At 36.2% G+C, this 21,154-nt stretch overlaps 1 protein-coding gene across 1 annotated transcript in view; it reads right to left on the reverse strand.

Annotated features, from left to right (window-relative positions):
* Nucleotides 1-10,394, reverse strand: part of LOC149080817 (IDLSRF-like peptide) — a 70,027-nt gene extending 59,633 nt beyond the window's left edge. Inside the window, exon 1 of the mRNA XM_089237493.1 lies at nucleotides 10,046-10,394. Coding sequence (XP_089093619.1) covers nucleotides 10,046-10,175 — 130 coding nt within the window. The 5' untranslated portion in view covers nucleotides 10,176-10,394. The remainder of the gene's footprint in view (nucleotides 1-10,045) is intronic.
* Nucleotides 10,395-21,154: the final 10,760 nt, after the last annotated feature.

Below are 21,154 nucleotides of genomic sequence, written 5' to 3' on the forward strand. Positions count from 1 at the left end.
TAGACGAAATATTGCGAGGACTTCCATTCTGTTTCCTTTATCTAGACGACCTGTTAACTGCATCTTCAAACCTTGAAGAGCACGTCTGTCATGTGCGTGAGGTCTTGAAACGTCTGTGTAAACACGGATTAAAAATAAATATCGACAAATGCGTGTTCGCATGCAGCTCAATCAAGTTTATAGGACATTTAGTCAACTCTCAGGGCATTAAACCTCTACCAGCCAAGGTCGATGCCATTGACTCTTACCCAAGACCCAAAAACAAGGCAGAACTTCGCCGATTTGTCGGTATGGTTAATTTTTACCGTCGATTTTTACCGAAAGCGGCTGCGATACAATTGCCATTGCATCTAGTACTTCGAAATTGTACACGTCCCGACAAAACACTTATTACCTGGACACCAGAGATCATTAAAGCTTTCGATGACACAAAACTCGCTGTTAGAGAAGCAGTTCTTTTGACACATCCGAGGCCCTATTCCCCAATCGCACTCGTGACAGATGCCAGCAACATAGCTATCGGTTCAGTGGTACAAAAACGAGTCAATGATAGCTGGCAGCCGCTCGGGTTTCTTTCCCGCAAACTGAGTGTGATACTGAAAGTGATACAGTGCTTACGACCGCGAACTTTTGGCAATTTTTGCATCGATCATTCACTTCCGATATTTACTGGAAGGTAAACCTTTCACGGTTTTCACAGATCATAGGCCGTTAGTGTTCGTTTTCAATCAGAAAGCCGACAAGCTTTCTCCTCGACAAATTAATCAATTAAATCTAATTTCTCAGTTTACAACTGATATTCGTCATATCGAGGGAAAAAGCAATGTGGTAGCGGATGCTCTCTCGCGAGCAGGAGCTGACCTACTTTTTCCTTCTTCCATGAATTACGACCTCATCGCTGAAGCACAGAAGAATGACCCTGAACTGAAGCAGTTGCTTGACGGAAATATACCATCTTCACTCGCTCTTCAACAGCTCTCTTCCCCATCTGGAAAAAACAACTTTTTTCGATACCTCGACATCTAAACCACGGCCTTATATCCCTAAACGATACCGTTGGGAAGTGTTCAAAATTATTCATCAACCTGCGCATCCGGGTGTTAAATCCACTGTTAAAATGATAATCGACAGATATGTAAGGCCGAACATGAAAAAAGACATCCGAAATTGGGCTCAAGCGTGCATCGCCTGTCAGAGGTCAAAAATTCATCGTCATACCAGCCCTCATATTGGACAGTTCGTATCTCCATCTCGACGATTTAGTCACGTGCACATCGACATAGAGGGCCCGCTTCCATTATCAGAAGGTTATCGCTACTGCCTCACGTGCGTAGATCGCTTTTCAAGATGGCCCGAAGCCATTCCTATAGTAGATATTACTGCTGAGACTGTTGCTAAGGCTTTCATACATACTTGGGTTGCACGGTTTGGAGTACCAGAAGTGATCGTTACTGATCAAGGTCGACAATTTCCGAGTGATCTATTCCGATCTCTTGGCAAACTACTGGGGATCAAACAAAATCGTACCACTCCATACCATCCGGAAGCGAATGGTGCCGTTGAAAGGTGGCATCGCGTCCTTAAAGCAGCGATCAAGTGCCATTCATCAACAGATTGGGTGGCAGGCAGTATTGCCAATCGTCCTTCTAGGACTAAGAGCGGCATACAAGCCGGAACTGGAATGCTCCACATCTGAACTAGTATATGGTGAACCTATCAAACTCCCTGGCGAGTTCTTCTCAGCTTCCACCACAGACGTCAATGGGAAACAGTTGCTCACTGAATTACGACAACACTTTTCGAAAATTCGACCTGTCCCATCGTCTGTCTAACCATAATAAATCCAAAACATTCAACCATAAAGAACTTGATCATTCCACTCATGTTTTCCTTCGCAATGACGCTGTCAAGAAGCCATTGCAGTGCCCATATGATGGCCCCTATCAAGTGGTCGCAAGGCGCAATAACACTATCACCATCAAATGCTAAGGAAGAAACGTATGTGTGAACATTTCACGAGTAAACCAGCGCACATTGCCACTAACAGTGACAGTACAAACAGTGTGACCCGTTACGGCAGAGCAAGTCGTCCCCCGAATCGTCTCATTTTATAAGTGCATTCATAATCCCGTCCTTATATGTGTATATATATTTTTTTTCTTTCTTTTGTTGTCAATAATTAGAGTAATTGCTAGAATGAGCGACCTAGTAAGAGAGAAACAGAGTGCACTTAGCGAGTGAGTGATTTAGTTAGTGAGTGAGGGAGTGACAGAGCGTGCGACCAAGTTATTGAGTGTATAACAGAATGAGTGACCAGGTTATTGAGTGTATAACAGAGTGAGCAACCTAGTGAATTGATCATAGAATAAAAGACACGATGAGTGAATGACAAAGTGAGTGACCAAGGGAGCGACCCAGTGGGTGAGTGATGGAATGAGCTACCTTGTGAGAGAGTGAGTGAGAGCGAGTAAGCGCTCTAGTGACAGTTCGGTTTCGCTCATTCGTTCACGCGATCATTTATTCACTAGTTCGTTCACTCATGTCGGTGAGTTTTCCGGACACAGTCCCAATTGCTTCGACAGTCGACCCATAAGGATAGCGAATAAAATCTCACCGCTAAACTCCCGAGTTGTCAATATATATGCTAAATAATTACTGGTGATGAGATTCATATGTACACACATATGTATGAGCACTTCTAATATTTTCATGCCTGAATCGCGTGACAACAGGTCATCTTTGAAATGAAATCACCCGAAGAATTGATTTTTTTTTGTTCTCTGTTGACAGCAAAGTAGTTCAATGACTCATTTTTTGAACACTTATTCACACATACGCGGAAACAAGATAAATAAATTCAATATTTATGAATACACTTCGTATATTTCAAGGAAAACCCCCAATATAAAGCACTTGTTGGAATAGATTTTCATTGAAATGTCATTGCAAGGGTTATAGGCACATCTCCATTGTATATTTGTGGATGTGTAACGTGAGTGAATTGAAAATAGAGAGAACGCAAAACTATACTTTAACGCCAAGTACTATGCATACGTCTTCAATAACTCAAGAGGGGATTTGCCTCTGTGTCATGCCTGAGAAAAAAATTGTATGTGTATCAAGAAAAATGTTTTTCTTTTGTGGTCGCCGTATTGTTGTTTCTCGATAGAATCCACCGTTTCGCTGATGGATTTCTGTAGTAGTACCAATACCGATTGAATATACCATCATCATCCAATCAACGACCGACCACGATATAACTAACCCAGGGGCATATAATCTTAGGATAATTTATGGCTAGCCATCCCTATGAGGGGTGAGTCAATGCGGAAGTCAGTAGCTCGTTCAACTTTGTCGAGCAGTGCGAATTGTATACCGTGTACTTCACGATTTCTGGCTGAAATTTCCCATTTTCTTGTACTGTTTAAATTTAGCAACAGAATTCTCCACCGGTTACAGTTTGCTGTAATTTACTCTTTGCCATAAAACTCATCATCACCATTCGACGAGATTCTGTAGCATTTATCACGCTATATCACACATTTCCATGAATTCATTACTGGTGGAGTCGAATTAAGGGTAGGATTCACCTCTGGCGGGATTCCACATTGGTGATCATACACATGGACAGAGTTTGTTACCACCGGGATTTCATAGTGATAGCTACGCATCAGCGAGCTAATTCACAGCCGGCGAAATTCCACAAAGACGACCATACATTGAGGCAGGATTCACTATTGGCAAGATTCCTTAGCGTTATCCTCCCATCGTGTCAGAATACTTCGCTGGCTGGATTTCGTAGCTGAAGCTACACATGATTGGAGAAATAAGTTGCCGACGAAATTCCATAGTGGTAATAATCATACAATGCGACAGTGTTCGCCACTGGCGGGATTCCGTAGTGGTAACTACGCATCACCAACAAAATTTATTGCCGGGAAAATTCCACGGTGGTAACCATGCATTGCGGCAGAGTTCACAGAGTTCATCACTGGTAGAATATTTTGCAGTGGTAACCCAGCTTCGTGTCAGAATTCATCGCTGGCAGGATTTAGCAGTGGCAATTACGCATCGCCGACAGAATTCATTGCCTAAAAAATTCCATGGGGGTAACAATGAATTGTGGCACAGTTCACCGCTGGTGGAATTGTGTATTGGTATCCTGAGAGTGTCAGAATTCACCGCTGGCAGTATATATTTCGCAGTTGCAACTACGCATCTCCGACAGAGCTCAATGCCGGCAAAATTCCACAGTGGTAACCCCGCATTGCGACAGTGCTCGCCGCTGGTGCGATTTCGCAGTGGTAACTACACACCACCGACAGAATTCAATGTCGGAAAAATTCCGCAGTGGGGTAACAATAAATTGCGACAGAGTTCGCTGCTGGTGGGATTCTGTAGTGGTAGCCTGACATCGTGTCAGAATTCAACGCTCACGGGATTTCGCAGTAGTAACTACGCATCATCGACGGAATTCACCGCCGGCGGGATTTCGCAGTGGTAACTGCACACCACCGACAGAATTCAATGTCGGAAAAATTCCACAGTGGTAACAATAAATTGCAACAGTTCGCCGCTGGTGGGATTCTGTAGTGGTAGCCTGACATCGTGTCAGAATTCAACGCTCACGGGATTTCGCAGTAGCAACTACGCATCGCCGACGGAATTAATTGTCGGAAAATTTCCACAGTGGCAACCATACATTGCGAAAGTGTTCACCGCTGTTGCATTTAGAAACGTGGATTTTTTTTCGTTGGTTCCAGCAGAGACGGAGTAACAATTTTCTAGTTGGAAATTAGAAGATATAGGGACCGTATAAAAACTATGTTTCGTAACTCGGCACATATATGGCTCTTAGTAAAATTAAATTACATGTCTAAAATGTGCTAGTTATTTGAATACTTTTTAAAATTATAATTAACGGACGGTTCACGAGTAATATGAGCTGCAACGGACTTAAGTTTTCACCCTGCATAACAAAAATAGTGATTTTACAGTGAAATTTCTTATCTGGATTTGAATTGAATTTCATGTTTCATCATGCCAGTCGGAACTTTGAATGTCAAACATCTACATCAGGCAAACGTTTTTAGTAATGTACACGGAACCACTTTGCTCACATCCTGACTTTTTTCTCTTTTTTTTCTTTAGGAAGCGGCTAAAGATCAAAGCAACATCTTCGATCGTAGTGAGGAAGCAAGAGAAGCTGGTGGGGATAGGAAGGGGCTGAGGATCGAAAATTCTTGTTGCTTCCCTAATTCGATTTGTGGCATCCAATAGAAACTCGCACCATGTTCCATTTGCACGTCACGGATCAGACCTTTCTTAAGGGCATTTGTAAGAGACGTGGATGGAATTCTTAGATATTTCTTTGACGTCTTCTTCTACTTGTAACTATATCCATTTACTGATAGTCAGTTAAGAGTTGCCATCATCTCATTTTTTTTGGACATGAAATGAAAGTATCAGCGCGTGGGAATTTACTTCGTTTTTTTTTTCTGCATCTTATACCTAATGGTGTGAAATCCAGAAAAGATCGGAGTCAAAATTCGAGTGAAGAAATTTCTGTGAATTTCTGGTTTCTTCCAAAAAATAAAATAGGATTAGATTTTGTTTGTGAACATTCAGCAATCACAGAAAATCGCTGTTCCCTTATAACGCCGAGATCAAGATCAACGATCCATAAGTATCTAAAATCCGAAACCATCGTGCAAAATTACTGTTCCCTTTTGACGCTGAGATCAACATCAACCATCCATAACTATTTGAAATCAGCAACCTTCAGAGAATTACCGTTCCTTTGTAACGGCAAGATGAAGGTCAACCTCTTATAAGAATTTAAAATCTGCAAACATCACAGAAAATTAGTTTAGAAGATCAACCTTCTATAAATATTTAAAATGCGCAACTATCATAGAAAATTAGTGTTCTCTTGTAATGCCGAAATATAAAGATCAACCTTTTATAAGTATTTGAAATCTGCAATCCTCATACAAAAAATACGGTCACCTTCCAACAAAGAAAGATCCGTAAAAATCTGCAGTTTCCATCGAAAATTACTGTTCATTTATAACACCACGATTAAAATCAGTGTTCTTATGAGTATTTTGAGATATGTGTGAAAATCTCTCTATATCTCTCTAATCTCTCTCTCTCTCTCTATATATATATATATATACATACAATATATATATAACAAGTATTTCAAAACCCGTAAACCTTCTCTAAACATCATGGTGAATTACCGTTCCCCCATAACGCTAAGATAAAGATCTGTTTCTTCATGAGTAATTCAAGATCCTTAAAAATCTGTAACCATCATAAAAAGTTACAACTTCTAGATCAACCTTCTATGAGTATTTAAAAAAAGATGTATAAAAATTGTCAACCACTGTAGAAAATTGGTATTTCGATGTAACACTGAGTTAAAGATCAGCTTTTTTACGACTATTCCAAGAACTGTAAAAAATTTTAATTGTGCCGTGAAACATTTCTGTTCCCTTTCAAACATCACGATCAGTCCGCCCTTCTAATCTGTAAAAATCTGTAACTGTCATAAAAAAAATTTATGTTCTTTTTTAACATCAAGATCGGCTTTGTATGATTATTTCCCGATCTGTAAAAATTACTAATATCATAAAAATTTCCGTTCTTTCAATCTCACCGTGAGGAAAAAGGATCAGCCTTTTATAAGTTTGTCAAGATTTATAAAAAGCTGCCATATTTTTATATAGATAATTATTATTCTCTTATAACATCGAGATAAATGTAAGCTAAAGCCTAGATTGTGCTACGTCTAAGAGACGTAGTTTCGTATAGGTATTAAAAATATAAGCTGAAATAAATCTTTAACTTTCATAATTTTTATTTTATACTAATAAGATGAAAATAAACTGTGTCAAAATTACCGCTTCCTTCTAATCACGACAGCAAGATCACTCTTCTCTAATTATTACAAGATCTGCGAAAATCTGTAACTGACATGAAAAATTACTGTTCCCTTATTACACGGATTACAAGATCAGCCTTTTTTACAAGCCTTTTATAAGTATTTCAAAATCTGTATAAACCCATAAATAATATAAAATATTTTCCTTTGCAACATTAAGATCAGCTTTCTCTATGAATATTTCAAGATCTGTGTGAAAATTTTTGCCATAAAAGATATTTGTTCGTTTATCACATCGAGATGTGAATCAGCCGTTTATATAATTGTGAAGATCTGTAAAAATCTAACTGTCACAGAAAATTATTGTTCTTTGCAACACCGAGAACAAGATCGGTCTTCTATGAGAATTTCAAGATCTTTTAAACATCTATAACCATCATAGAAAGCTACAATCTCTTTATTAACATCGAGATCAAGATCAATCTTTTACGAGTATTTAAGGATCTGTAAAAATCTACAACCATCGTAGATAACTAATTACACCGTACCCTTATCACAATATTAAAAAAAAAAGAAAATTATCGGCTTTGCAAGATCCGTAAAAACCTGTGGTAGCTGTCATAAAGAAAATTTCTCCCTTGCGACATCAAAATCGGCTCTCTATGAATATTTCAAAGTCTAAAAATCTAAATCATAAAAAAAAAACTGTTATTTTACAACAATAGATTGAAATAAGATTTCAATGAGTATTTGAAGAACTGAAAAAATCTGTTCCTGTCATAGAAAATTACCTTTTCCTTCTAACAACAAGATCAAGATCAGTCTAACACAGAAATAGTTTGATATCTGTGATAGAATCTCTTACCATCGTAAAAAATTGCTGTTCTCTTACTTAACATCAATAAAAAGATAATGTTTTTTAAGTATTTTAGGATCCGCGTAAAAGTCTGTAACGATAGAAAAAGTTACTATTCTCTCAATCGGCCTAGATTCTGTGAGTGTTTTAAGATCAGTTTTTTTTTTATATTGATGCTAGATCTTTGCGAACGCAAAGAATGCGCGTGTTTATTTCATAATTTAGTTTTCAAATTGTTATAAGTTGCTAAAAATAATTCGCTATAAATACAGAAAACAAATTCAATTGAAATCGGACATCTAAAGTTGTCACTAAACACTTGTTGCCAAGATTTTATCTCTATAACTTATTCAAACATGAAAACCTTTCATGTAAAAGATGTCTCATAATCAAAAATGAAACGAGAGAATTCAGTGAAAATAAAAATATCAGAATGAAATCAAGGTAATTTTACTTAAATTAAGAAAAGAATGGAATGAGCATTTGCATCTGAAAAAAATTAAAGTACGTGCTTATTTTTTAAACAACAGGTGAGCTCGTTATGAAAATATTTAAAAAGAAAAAGTCAATCAGATGATAAAATATAGAAAATTATGAAAAAGTATATGATGAAAATGGGGAATTTGGGATATCAATTATATCTCGTCTTCAGAAATCAAAAGAAATGTATTAAATTGTTCTGTAAAAACTTGAAAACATAGCAAAAAACTCATAATTTACTACATTCGGCTAGAAATACTTCAAAAATAAGCAAAAAAGTTTGATTGAAATATATGAACTTATAAATTTATGTTTTAAACCACACATCAATTGTATTTTTAGAAAAAAATTACTTTGACGTATTCTATAGTGATAAATTACTATCAACACATCGAATCAGGTACCATAAAGAAGCAATTAATGTAAATTCTCCACCAATGTCACCAGTGACGTAAATGAATGAATAATTGAAATTTAAAAAAATTTCATGACAATTTTATAAGTATTACTATTATGATTGATGCTTGTTTTCGAATATTCTGATCACATTTATCTTGATGTAGATTACATAAAAGTTTCAAAATGATTTGTTGATAGAAAATTGCGTATATGACATTAAATATTCGAATTCACACAATTTATTCAGAAAATATAATATGCATTTTTTTTAAAAGAAATTTATTTTGTTCATTCAAAGAAATTTATTCTTTACATTCGAGAAAATATTGGCAGAAATTTATTTTCTACGTTCAAAAGAAAGTCATATTCCACATTGAATTTTTTTTAATACTTTAAATCACGTCATAAAAAGAAAAAAAAAATTAAGGTTACTTTCTTTATAGATGACGTAAATTAGTGAATAATTAAAATTGAAAAAACAGTTGCCACTGCAATTTTTCAATTAATAGCTGATGATATAAGTACTATTTTTTTTCCAATATTCTAATCATGTCAATGCTGATGATCTTAATCATATTTTTGAACTGATGAATTATAGAAAATTGAATACATGATATTAACCATTCAAAATGGAATAAATAACTAATAAAATGAATGCTTAATTTATTTGAAAAAATATTTTCTACACTCGGAAGAAATTTTCTTCTACATTCAACAAAATATTTTCTAATTTCAAAAAAAAAAAAATCAGACTTTCAAAAACAATTTTTTCTACTTTCAAAAAAAAACTTTTCTACTGTCAAAAAATTTTTCTACTGTCGAAAATTTTTATTCTCTATAGTTAAAAAAATGTATTTTGCATTCAAAGAAAATTTACACTCAAAGAAATATTCAAAAACTATTTTCTACATTATATTTTGTTTTAACGCTTCAAATTATATCATAAAAAGAAAATTAACGTAACTTTCTTTTATTGATTGCGTAAATTAATGAGTAAATAAAATGCCAAAGAAGTTGTCATGACAATTTTGTAACCAATTATTGCCAATTGAAGGATTTCACATTTTTTGCGATGTTCCAATCATAGAAATCCTGATCTTTTGAAATGATTCGTTCTAGAAAATTGAATGCGGGGCATTTACCAGCAAAATGACAATAAAACTGATGAAACAAACATTATGTTCAAAAAATAATTTATATATTGAAAAACTTTTTTCTACACTCAAAAAAGAATTATTTTCCACAGTTTAAGAAATTTTGAAAACAATTCATTTTCTACATCGAGAAAATTTATTTTATACTTTAAAAAAAATGGCTTCAGGATAATATAGAACAATTACACATTCTTCTCAATATCAAAACAACCGTAAAAATAAATAACCAATATTTTAAATGTATTTTTCCCAAAAAAAAAGACTTACCTTCTCTCTTCACATTTCCCAAGTTCCAGTTTCGGTGAGCGGTCAGATCAATGATATGCGCGCCGGTTGCCGAAACCAGAAAGAATACCATCAAGAGCCCGTTCATCGCATTCAGTTTCAATTCCATCATTTACTTCTTACTTTTAAAATAAACTTTAAAAATTATACTAAAAGCGAAAAAAATGCTAAAATTTCGAAATATATTTTTTGAAAAATTAAATTAATTGTTTTCCCTCTTTCCGAAAATTTTCAGACAAGAATCTCCCGGAACCAAGAATTTTCGTACTTATGTCAATTGTGGATGAATAGAGAAAGATACAGGTTGTGAAAGGGCTCAGGTGCGAGAGGTCCTTCCCCCCCACCGCCTACCACGGACCCCCTCAACTTCTCTTTACGCATGCGCAATCGATTGTATCTCCCGACCAATCGCTCGGCGAGATTTTAATCTTATCATTTCAGTATCTTTTCCCCGCCCTTGACTAACCCCTGATGCCATTTAGAGAAAAGTAAAGAATACGTCTCGTGGGAAATGAATATATATGGATTAGCATGGATATACGTGTAATTTTTTTAATGCACCCTGTACACATAAAATGTCCGTTCTCTTCAGAGATATCACTTGGAATAATAAATAACACCGACGGCACACATATCTCTTTGATCTTTAACTTGATATTCACGCCATTACATATTTATGTCGATGGATATGCAAATGATATTTTTTCCCCTCGGACATATGTATACAAACATGAAATAAATACATAAATATCAGTCTGAAAATATAAATTCCGATAAACATAAAAATAATATTATTATTTTCCCAAATATTCAGTAACTCAAATTGAAAAATTTCCATATCATATAAATTAGAATTGAATATTTAAATTGATTTCATTTTTAAAGAAGTTATATTCAATTAAATGAAGAAAAATTGTTATATCTTCATTAAATTATTTATTTAAATAGTTAATCCTCGCATTTTAGGATTTAGTATATATGTTACGCGATACATGTGACAAGTCCAGTTGTTATATATACGGGATAAATTTTAGTAATACTAAAAAAGCAGAGATGCATTTCAGTATGAAAATACTTAGAGTATTTCCCCAGGTTACATTTGCAGGCACGGTGTTCTTTCTGTTCCGATAAATTTCAATAGGAATGTCGTTTAAACGTTTGCGGAGCGGCCGTTCCGAAACGCGCACGCGCGTTTGCGTTTCATGTTGGACCATGTATTCTTTGATGACAATTATTTGTATTGGTGCGTACTATCACTTCTTAAAGTATTTCCCCATCTTTTCTGAATCACCCTGCATATATTGCAGTAAATGTGATAAATCGGTTATTACACATAATGATGTGTTATTATGCATTCTCACTGATCGTTGTGGTGAGTTTGGTAAATTGATTACTTTTACCAGCGAATAGGAATAATACCCAAGCGTCGTTAGTAAATTTGATAAATACTGAAAAATCAGGACTCTTACAGGCGATTATGCATAACAACCAAGTGTCGTTGGTAAATTTGATGATTACTTGATGCTTACTGCCTTAATCTGTGATTACGCATGATACCCTGATGGAAAGAATTTGATACATATGAAAAAAACGTCCAAATGAGTCTATCCGAGGATGATGCCACTCTTCGCTATCCATACAACGGTTTTTAACAGCTGGCTGATACTGAGATATATTTTGAAAAGAGAGAAAATTCAACTGCCCTTGCGGGGAATCGAACCCACGTCCTTTCACTCCAAATATATCTTCACATCAGCCAGCTGTTAAAAATCTTTGTATGGACAGTAGAGAGTGACGTCATCCTCGGATAAGTCGCCATCTGGTGGCATCGTTAGTAATTGTGAGCTTTGGCCTGAATTGTGTCCGTCCATGTACGGTCCCGTTCAGTGCACACGAGCTCCAAGGAAAGATTGAGATATTCGTTGCCTCTGTAGTCTAGTGGTCTAAGGCATTCATCCGGAAAGTGAAAGGACGTGGCTTCGATTCCCCGCAGGGGAAGTTGAATTTTCTCTCTTTCCAAAATATATCTTCGCATCAGCCAGATGTTGAAAAGCTTTGTACCAAATGAGTCTATTATGTGTGACGAATATCATTGAACCCCGGCATAATGATAACAAAAACTCACCGGTAAACACATGCAAAGAATCATGGATTATTCTGCGCTCACTGAAAAGACAATCAGAAATTCACGGATTATTTCGCACTCACTGATAAGACAAACTCACAGAAAAGCGGATTATTTCACTCTCAATGATAAGACACATGGACAGATTCACGGCTGATTTCCCGTTCCATGATGAAGCACAATCACAGATTCACGGATTGTTCCAGTCTCTCATTATGAAGGTAATTATTCCACTCTTCCGATAAGATTGTAGATGCGTGGATTATTCAAGCTAACTGACAGACACGCCAACAAATTCGCGGATTATTTCAAACTCACTGATTAGACACACTGACAGAATCGCGGATAATTCCACTCTCCCAATAAGATATAATTGCAGACTTGCGGATTATTCTTCGCTCACTAATAAGACATAATTACAGATTCCCGCAATATTCCACTCTCACTGATAAGACGCACTTACAGAATAGCGGAATATTCCACGCTCACCGATATGACGCACTTACAGAATAGCGGAATATTCCACGCTCACCGATATGACGCACTCACAGATTCGTAGATCACTCCACGCTCATTGATAAGACTCGATCACAAATTCACGGATTATTTCACTCTCAATTATACCAACAGATTCGCGGCATATTCCCCGTTCAATGATGAGGCACACTCAGATTCGCGAGTTATTCCAAAAGTCACGCCGTGCCTCGGCTCGTCCCCCTTCACACCATAACTTTCCGCGTGTATCCCGTGCCGTCACCGTATGCTGGCCATCGAACTGTGTCAGTTTGCTTTAAGATTTTGACGTAGCCGGTTCAAAACTGTTCAGCAAATTTAATAATGGTGATTTGGCTATAATATCCCTGGCGTTAGAAGAGGAGGAAGAGGAGAATTTGAAAAGAAAAGATACAAAATCGAGAAAAAAATGGGTTAAAAAAAAGCTATTGCATTGTGCTTTGGGGCAAATAAATTAATTTTTTTTTTATATATATAAAATATTTTTATTAACAATCACACATCTATTGCACTGAATTCAATTTTTTGGAACGGCAAAACAGATCTTATAAAAATATAAATGTCTCATGGATAAGATGTTAGAATTTGTGTAGTTAGTGGAAGTTATTATGCTTTTCCATTTAAATCAGATAAAATTTTATTAAATTAATTTTGCATTCGCAAATTAATGTTTGTGATATAATCTTCTCCCTACGCTATGAGGTCATAATTTATTTGCGATTATATCCAGGCGTTAATAAGAAATGATTGTTTACTTGAATTTCAGATTAAAAAACTGTTCAAGAAAAATCTTTATTTTTTGGCAAAGTTTTTTATTTGGGTTCTCAATTTTAAATGTAAATTCTAAAATATTTAGTAGATGTGTACAACAATTTAATGTATGGAATGAATAAAGTGAATACTACTGTAAATAATCTATCCATTATGCAAATAAATTTTTTTTTCTGTGTGTGTGTGCGTGGTGTTTTTTATTTGGACTAACCTCCACCAAATTGTTTTGTATGTACCAAACAGGAACTTACAAGAACTATAGAATCTGAACAGCAGCTGAGAGTAAGGCCGGGTGCTATTTGACTGTGTATATATATTTTTGTTTATATGCCGTTGGCAGAGAGGAATTCCCGGAGAGATATATTGAGGAAAAAAGTCACTAAAAAAGTAAAAAGTACCTGTGGAGAGAGTACTCTTCCTCACACACACACATTCATTTTCTTTTTTTCAGAATCAACAGTCATCTGTTGGGGCAGATGGTGTCAAATTGCGATAAGACCCCAGCTGTCGGGTGTATACTATCTTTCCTCACAATTACATAGAAACAGCATATCCCACTTTGTGTATGTATGTAGAATCTTCTAACTCAGAATTCGCCCCTCTGCACATTGCGATTGGTGACAAATATAGTGGAAATCGTTGGAAGTGTTTAGTCCCCCAGGGCGTTTTTTCCGCTTACATAACAGTATTCGATCATTTAAAGCATTTATTGCTCAAGTCCCAGTCTCTTGAACAGCAATGTCGGATGCCATGGCCTTCACAAGGGTGGAGATGGCAGAGCACCGAATAGTGTTCAGTGCACACTAATGATGACAGCGCACTATAGCCCCGGGAACTAAGACCGTTATTATCTCTTTTTTTTCACTCCATAAATTCACTACACAGGATCCCTATAAAAAGCCCGATCTGGAAACCCACCAAAGATCCCAGACCAGGGGTCCTTTTGCAGGAAGTGGGGGGGGGGCATGTCGGATATAGAGGAGCATGTTGCGTGTTCTGATTCATGTTCTTTCATGTTGCTAAATTTAAAATGTTTCCTATATTTTCATATACGATAAAAAAAAGTTTGAACGATTCTCTATCAAATGCATGTTCGAACCGAAATAGTGTTTTATTTATGGAGCATTGGGGATTGAACACATTCACACAGTTTTTAAGTTCATTATTCTATTATTATTTTAATAAAAATCTCCAAACGAAATTTTGCTCCATGCTATTTAATATAATTCTATGAAACTTAATTTTAAACTTACCTTTTATCTTTAAAGTTGTAGAAATGTTTTTCCATGGGTTTGCTTTATGTTCTGCATTCCGATATTTTACGTGTGACTGATCATAAAGTACAGGAAACTTCCTGACCTCTTCTATTAGTTTTTCTACGTCCATCTTGAACTAAGGGTGCAAAATGAAAGAGTCAAAAATAATTACTCTTCCTCACGTACACACTTATTTTTCTCTCTTGTTTTTCATTCAGAATCCACTGCTATTATAAATATCATCATTTGACGGGGCAGATGGTGTCGAATTCCGAGAGAATAATATCTTACTCTGTGTGTGTAAGTGGAGTCTTCTAAACCTAAAATTTGTCCCTCTGCAGATGGCAAATTGAGACAAATCAATAAACAGGGGGGGGGGCAGGGGTGTTTAGTCTGAAATGGCATATTTTAAGCTCATGTGAAAGAGATGAAACTTGTACTAAATGTCGAAACTTTGGCAGTATTACGATAATAATTTCAAATCACTCATTCTCAATGTCCCAGTTAGCGCTTAGAAATATCCGTACAAAAAAAAAAAAAAATAATTAAACACACAATTAAATGTTAATTAACACAAAAATCGATGGAGATAATTTTAAACTAATGTGAGAAACCATTTCCGAAACTAATGAAAAATTTAGAATCGAGGGATTAAAAATAATTGGGAGAAATAATTTCAGTACCGATGAAAATTCAGAATTAGTAAAAGAAATAATTTCGTAGAGATTAAAATTTAGAATTTTTTAACGGAAAGAAATAATTCCAGAACTATTGAAAATTCAGAATTAATAAAAGTAATAATGTCGCAATTGATTAAAATCAAGAAATAAATGGAATTAATAATTCAGCAATTGATGAAAATTGAGAAGCGACATGAAATAATGAGATTCTCTTTTATAAAATAATCTGCGCTCTCTCTCCCGAGACCGCACAGTAACCGTAAAAATATAAAATAAATTACTTGGTGACGGTACATACGCGGTGCGGTGACGGTGCTCGGCTACGGTGCAGAGATGTGTGAACGGCTGCATTGCTTAGCAAAGAATTATTCTTTGACCGTGTGATGACCTACACTCGGCCGACGCACCTGTCGGCCACGGTGCGGATATGTGTGTCCAGACTTTTATTCCGTTTACGGTTCAAATGGGTTACCAGGTATAGAAAAATTGCATTGCATTTAATTTTGTTTCATCGTTTTGCATTGCATTTCATTTTGTTTTATCGTTTTGCATTGCATTTCATTCACGTTTCCTAGGGAAAAAACCAGATTGCGCGGTGATTTCGCAATATTCTTATACATTGAGCCGTAATTATTCAGAGTTATTTTGCAACGCATGTCTAGGGAACAATGAAACGTAATAGAAGCACGTTTTAGAGGGAATGGAGTATATGCGGTAGAATACAGCTCGGAGGTAAAGATCTGCTCGAGTGCCTAACAAAGCCAATTTAAGAAGCAATGAACACCGTTCTTTATGACGGTAATTATAACGCGAGCGTTTGTATTTTCAAGTACTAAAGATAACCGTGGGAACAAGATGGGAGTAGAAGTACCATCAAAACCTGGCGTTAAAAATTCAAAAAAAGAAAAAAATATTCACATATTTAACGTTTGTGCCTTCATTTCCATGAGGCATCACGAACTCCTTAAGAAGTATCTGCGAGATATCGCAGATATGGCTTGCGTTTTCGTTCGAAAAACTTCGATTAGTTTTTTCTGGTGCCTTAACGCTATAAAATATTCGATTCATCGTTGTGACATTAATTTTACGTTTTTATGGTTTATAATGGTTCGTAGAGATTGGGTTTGTGTGTTCACTTTATTCCATGTATGTGTTGTTAACGCTTAGTATGTTCCTGCACTTATTTGATATTTATACAGAGAATTTCAAGGTGCATCGATGATTATAAATTTAGGAACTGCAAAACGTCAATATTTAAGACGCATTATTTGACTACGAGTGGTCTGCATCACCAGCTATCATACAGAACACCAGCTCCGCTCACATATATCGCCACACGGCAATTTCCAACCAGCGGAGTTGGGTGGGGAATGAAGGCAATATCTATCGGCGGTCGCCCCAGGTTCAGTAGGTAGAGAACTTGTTTCTGACGTTCTGTGCCAGGATTCGAACCCGTGGACTTTGCCGGTAACCTTCATTGGGGAAGACATCTTACCGCTGCGCCACTCTGGCGCTGTTCGCATCAGTTGGAATCGACGGGTATGATAAAACGAAAAGACGGCAGGGTTTGCAGAAAAAGTACGTACCTATTTTTTACTTTTTGTAAAAGTTGAATATGATGTTTTGTAAAATGTGACATTACTACTTCACCAAACCGCAACTCTGGCCATATCACTATACTGCAATTTTTAAAGTTATCGTGTATAGTGCTGCTATCTGATTTTGCAATCCTACTGCTACAGCAATCAGGAAGGTGAACTCTATTCAACGGTCTTTTCTTACTATATATTTTAGGAGCCTATCGAACGACAGCATCGTCCGCACTTCAGGTTGCTTCTGGCAACCCTCCACTTCATCTTTTTCTTTCTTATGAATGCAATTTGGCTCTTATCACAAGACTCAACCAAGATGTGGTAAACGAGGACTTTACTATGCTCAGGGAACACTTTGAAAACACCTCCTACGGATTTCAGAAACATCCAGCAAACAATTTTCATCCGCATCAAATCTCGCTTGAAGAAAAATTAAACGAAGATGACGAGCAAGCGATTTTTTCTGATGGATCCAAAATGGACACTGGTACAGCGGCAGCATTCGTCGTTACCCAGAGCAACAGGATCCTCTACACTTTTAGCATCAGACTGAATGATAATAATGGAAATGATGCTGCTGACGCTGCAGCTAAGGATGCGACTAAGCATCCATTTCTAACAGACATCACCAAAATCCTTTTCCAAAAAAAAATTAAAAGATTGGGTTAGGAACAGATGGCAAAGGGAATGGAATGATTCGGACACTCGAGCAGAGGTTCAAAAGGTAGTTCCACAAGTTCAGACTATGAATAAAGTTTGTTCACGTCAGAAGACAATTTTTCTTTCAGAACACGGCCCATTGCCAACTTATTTAAAACGCTTCGGACTCTCCAACAACAAATTCTGTAACTGCGGCGGTAAAGGGGACCTACTGCACTACTTCACACAGTGCCCGTACACCAGCGATGCTCATTTTCCACAAGTAAATCCATCTTACATAAACATATGGAAGAAACAAACCATTAGGTCGCGAGCCCTCACTAAAAAGATGGAAACCTTATAAATTTCATGGAGACTCATATGCATATATGGCACACTAAGACTAGAACTTCTGCTAACCTACCTCCAGACTCGGACACATCCAAGATTTCAATCTTATCAGATTACTCGCCGCCTATTACTCGAAGCAAATCCCTGCTACGGAATAGGATAACAATGTGATCAGAATTCAATAATCTCTATATATACGCTCTCTATAGTATACGCTCTTGTAGCGTATTGCATCTCTGATGACTAGCCATATGTGATTGGGTTATTTGAGGTACACATTTTTAAGGAAACAGTTATTTTCCGGATATTACGCTGAGGTGAACTCGGAAAGAAAAGTCATCACGTCTCCGCCGGGATTCGAACCCAGGCCCCAGCGTAATATCCGGAAAATAACTGTTTCCTTGATATCTCGGGTTGAGAAAAAAAGCCATCTATCTCACTGTACACATTTTTGTTTGTATTTCTGTCTCTGAAATGTTTGGAAATTGTGGAATATGATTGGGATGCACTTGTCCCCCTACTCATCTCTTTTTTTTTTTCACAAAAAAAAACATTTTTCACGAAATTATTAATTACCTTAAAATTTTGGAGAGGAGTGAAATTACTCTTTAAAATTATTATTTCGGACAACAACAACACTGAGATTCTCAGACTCTAAACGTGCATATTTTGTAATTTTATTCAGCATGAAAAAATGGTGTCTTTCTTAGTCACTTTTGTCCATAACCAGCGAATGGGTAAAAATATAAATTTTATCAGCCAAGAAGAGAATGATTTTTTCTAGAAAATAACTACAACATCCACACACAGTATATATCAGGGGTGGCCAACTTCTTTCTGTTCGCGGGCCAACGTAATAATCAGCTATAGCGTCGCGGGCCGCATCAGTGGTGCAAATTCGGTGTGTAAGCCGCTCCATTATTAATTGAATAAATTAGTTATTAAATTAATTTCGTCACTAGAAACAAAAAGTTTGTAAGCAGTTTGTTAATCAAGAAATCTGCTGTTGGAACCGATAGTTCAAATAGTGATCACAAGTTAAATTTTTTAACGGTACTTTTACCTTGTCGTGAGCCGCACAAAATCCCTTCAAGGGGCAGCATGCGGGCTAGCTGGTGGCCACCCCTGTGTATTGAGAAACATCATCAAACTAAAGCCCTCCCTGCCACCTATGAAATAAAAATGCAACTAATATGATTCAAATTGGCAATCGTTTTCCGATTAATATGCTACATGAAAAAAAAAACAACGATATGGTATTATCAAATATTTTTTAAACAATAATATTAATTAAAATGTTAAATTTACGACAAAATTTCATCAGTTGATGTTTACAAATAGTAAAATAACATTAGTACAATTTGCAAGCGTATTTCTGTGGTAGGTGTTCCATAGGCCGTACTGGGCCCGTTCGTAACCCCACAATCAGCCAAGAGCTGGGCATGGGGGGGTAACAATTTGATTCGTTTCTGTGGTTGTAATCAAAAGAACGTATAAAGCAAAATCAAACTTATCTAAGGTTATATGCTTTCCGAACATTCTGCGTAATTTACTGATAATATTTTACTATGCACAAATATCAACTGTTAAAATTTTGCAGCAAACTTTATATTTTAATTAATATTATTATTTATAAAATATTAACAAATATCATAATTGAATTTTTTTTCATGTAACATTGAGATAAAAAAATTGAGTCAACAATTCGAATCATATCAGTTGTGTTTTTTATTTGATAGGTGGCAGGAAGGGTTTCAGTATATTGATGTTTTTCTCAATGTAATACATACTATGTATTTCTAGGATCTTCAACGTTTCAGAAATCACGGGCCAGATTGAAATTGTCTGAGGAATTAATTGCCAAGGAATTGTCTGAGGAATTTATTGTCAAGGAATTGTCTGAGGAATTTATTGTCAAGGAATTGTCCGAGGAATTTATAATTGTAAGAATCCACGCAGATTTACAAGGGCTTACTCATTTAATTTACAGTGACATATCAATAGAAGGGGGGGGGGGCGCAATGAGAGCCCCAAGTGTATTTGGTCAAAAAATAGTTTAACCTTTTTATTTACTCTGAAATCACTTTTTTTCAGCAATTCTGGAAAAGTTTCTGATTAATCACTAATTAAATTGATTGTGATTAATTTAATGTATCGAAATGATTCTTCAAGTATTTATTTCACTAATTCTGAAATTACTTCCTTGTCAATATGTCTTGAAATCATTTCTTTTCAGTGATTATGCAGTTATCCATTAATTGCGAAGTAACTTCTATCACAATTTACGAAATTATTTCTCTCATCGATTTGTATAAGTTATTTTTTTCCACTAATTCTAAAATAATTTGTTTCACTAATTCAAGAGTATTTCTCCCATTAATTTCGAAATTACTTCTCGCATTCATTCCGAAATTATTTCTTTCATTAATTCTATAGTTAATCATATTTTAATGTTTTCACCCATTTTCTAATTATGGTCGGCGGGCCACTACAAAAGCTCTGAGGGCCAAATGTGTCCCGAGGGCCGTGCGTTGAATGCCCTTGCTGTGCTGTATAGTTATTTTATAGAGAAGGTATGTTTTGGCTGATGAAATTTTTATTTTTTCTCGTTTGTTGGTTATGGACTAAAGTGACTAAGAAAGACACCACTATTTTTTTCATGGTGAATAAAATTACAAAACACGCGCGTTTAGAGTCTCAGCGAGTAACTGAGAATGCTTCCATGTTTTCAGAGTGCTTTTATCGCGCTATATTGGATAAGGTAGCATATTATTATTTTAAAATCTGCACAGTTATCGAATCTCTGTGTGCAGAGAAACAGGTCAGTAAATTTGAAATAAAAGACAGAAAAGAAAAAGGTAGAGTGCTCATTTCATGTAGGAATTAAAATTCTCTTTTGCTTGTTGCGGACACGTCGGTGCTCATCTTTCACCTGCCCCCATATTTGAGCTAGTCCCCTCCTCACACTGAGGTATTAGTGCTCTGCCAGCCCAACCCTTGTAGGGGTCATAGTTACCACTATAGTTTGCTCATTTAAACCACTGAGGATAGATACTTGATTTCGTATTCAGGATATAGCCATCGGCAACAAACACCCTAGGATTCAGTGATTAGAATCATGAATATTTCAGCAAAAGCCTATGTCAGAGTTCTTGTACGGGAGC

The sequence above is a fragment of the Pholcus phalangioides genome, unplaced genomic scaffold (assembly GCF_987345545.1).
Source record: "Pholcus phalangioides strain wild (caught in Gottingen) unplaced genomic scaffold, Ppha-v1.0 ptg000010l_1, whole genome shotgun sequence".
Taxonomy (NCBI): Eukaryota; Metazoa; Arthropoda; class Arachnida; order Araneae; family Pholcidae; genus Pholcus; species Pholcus phalangioides.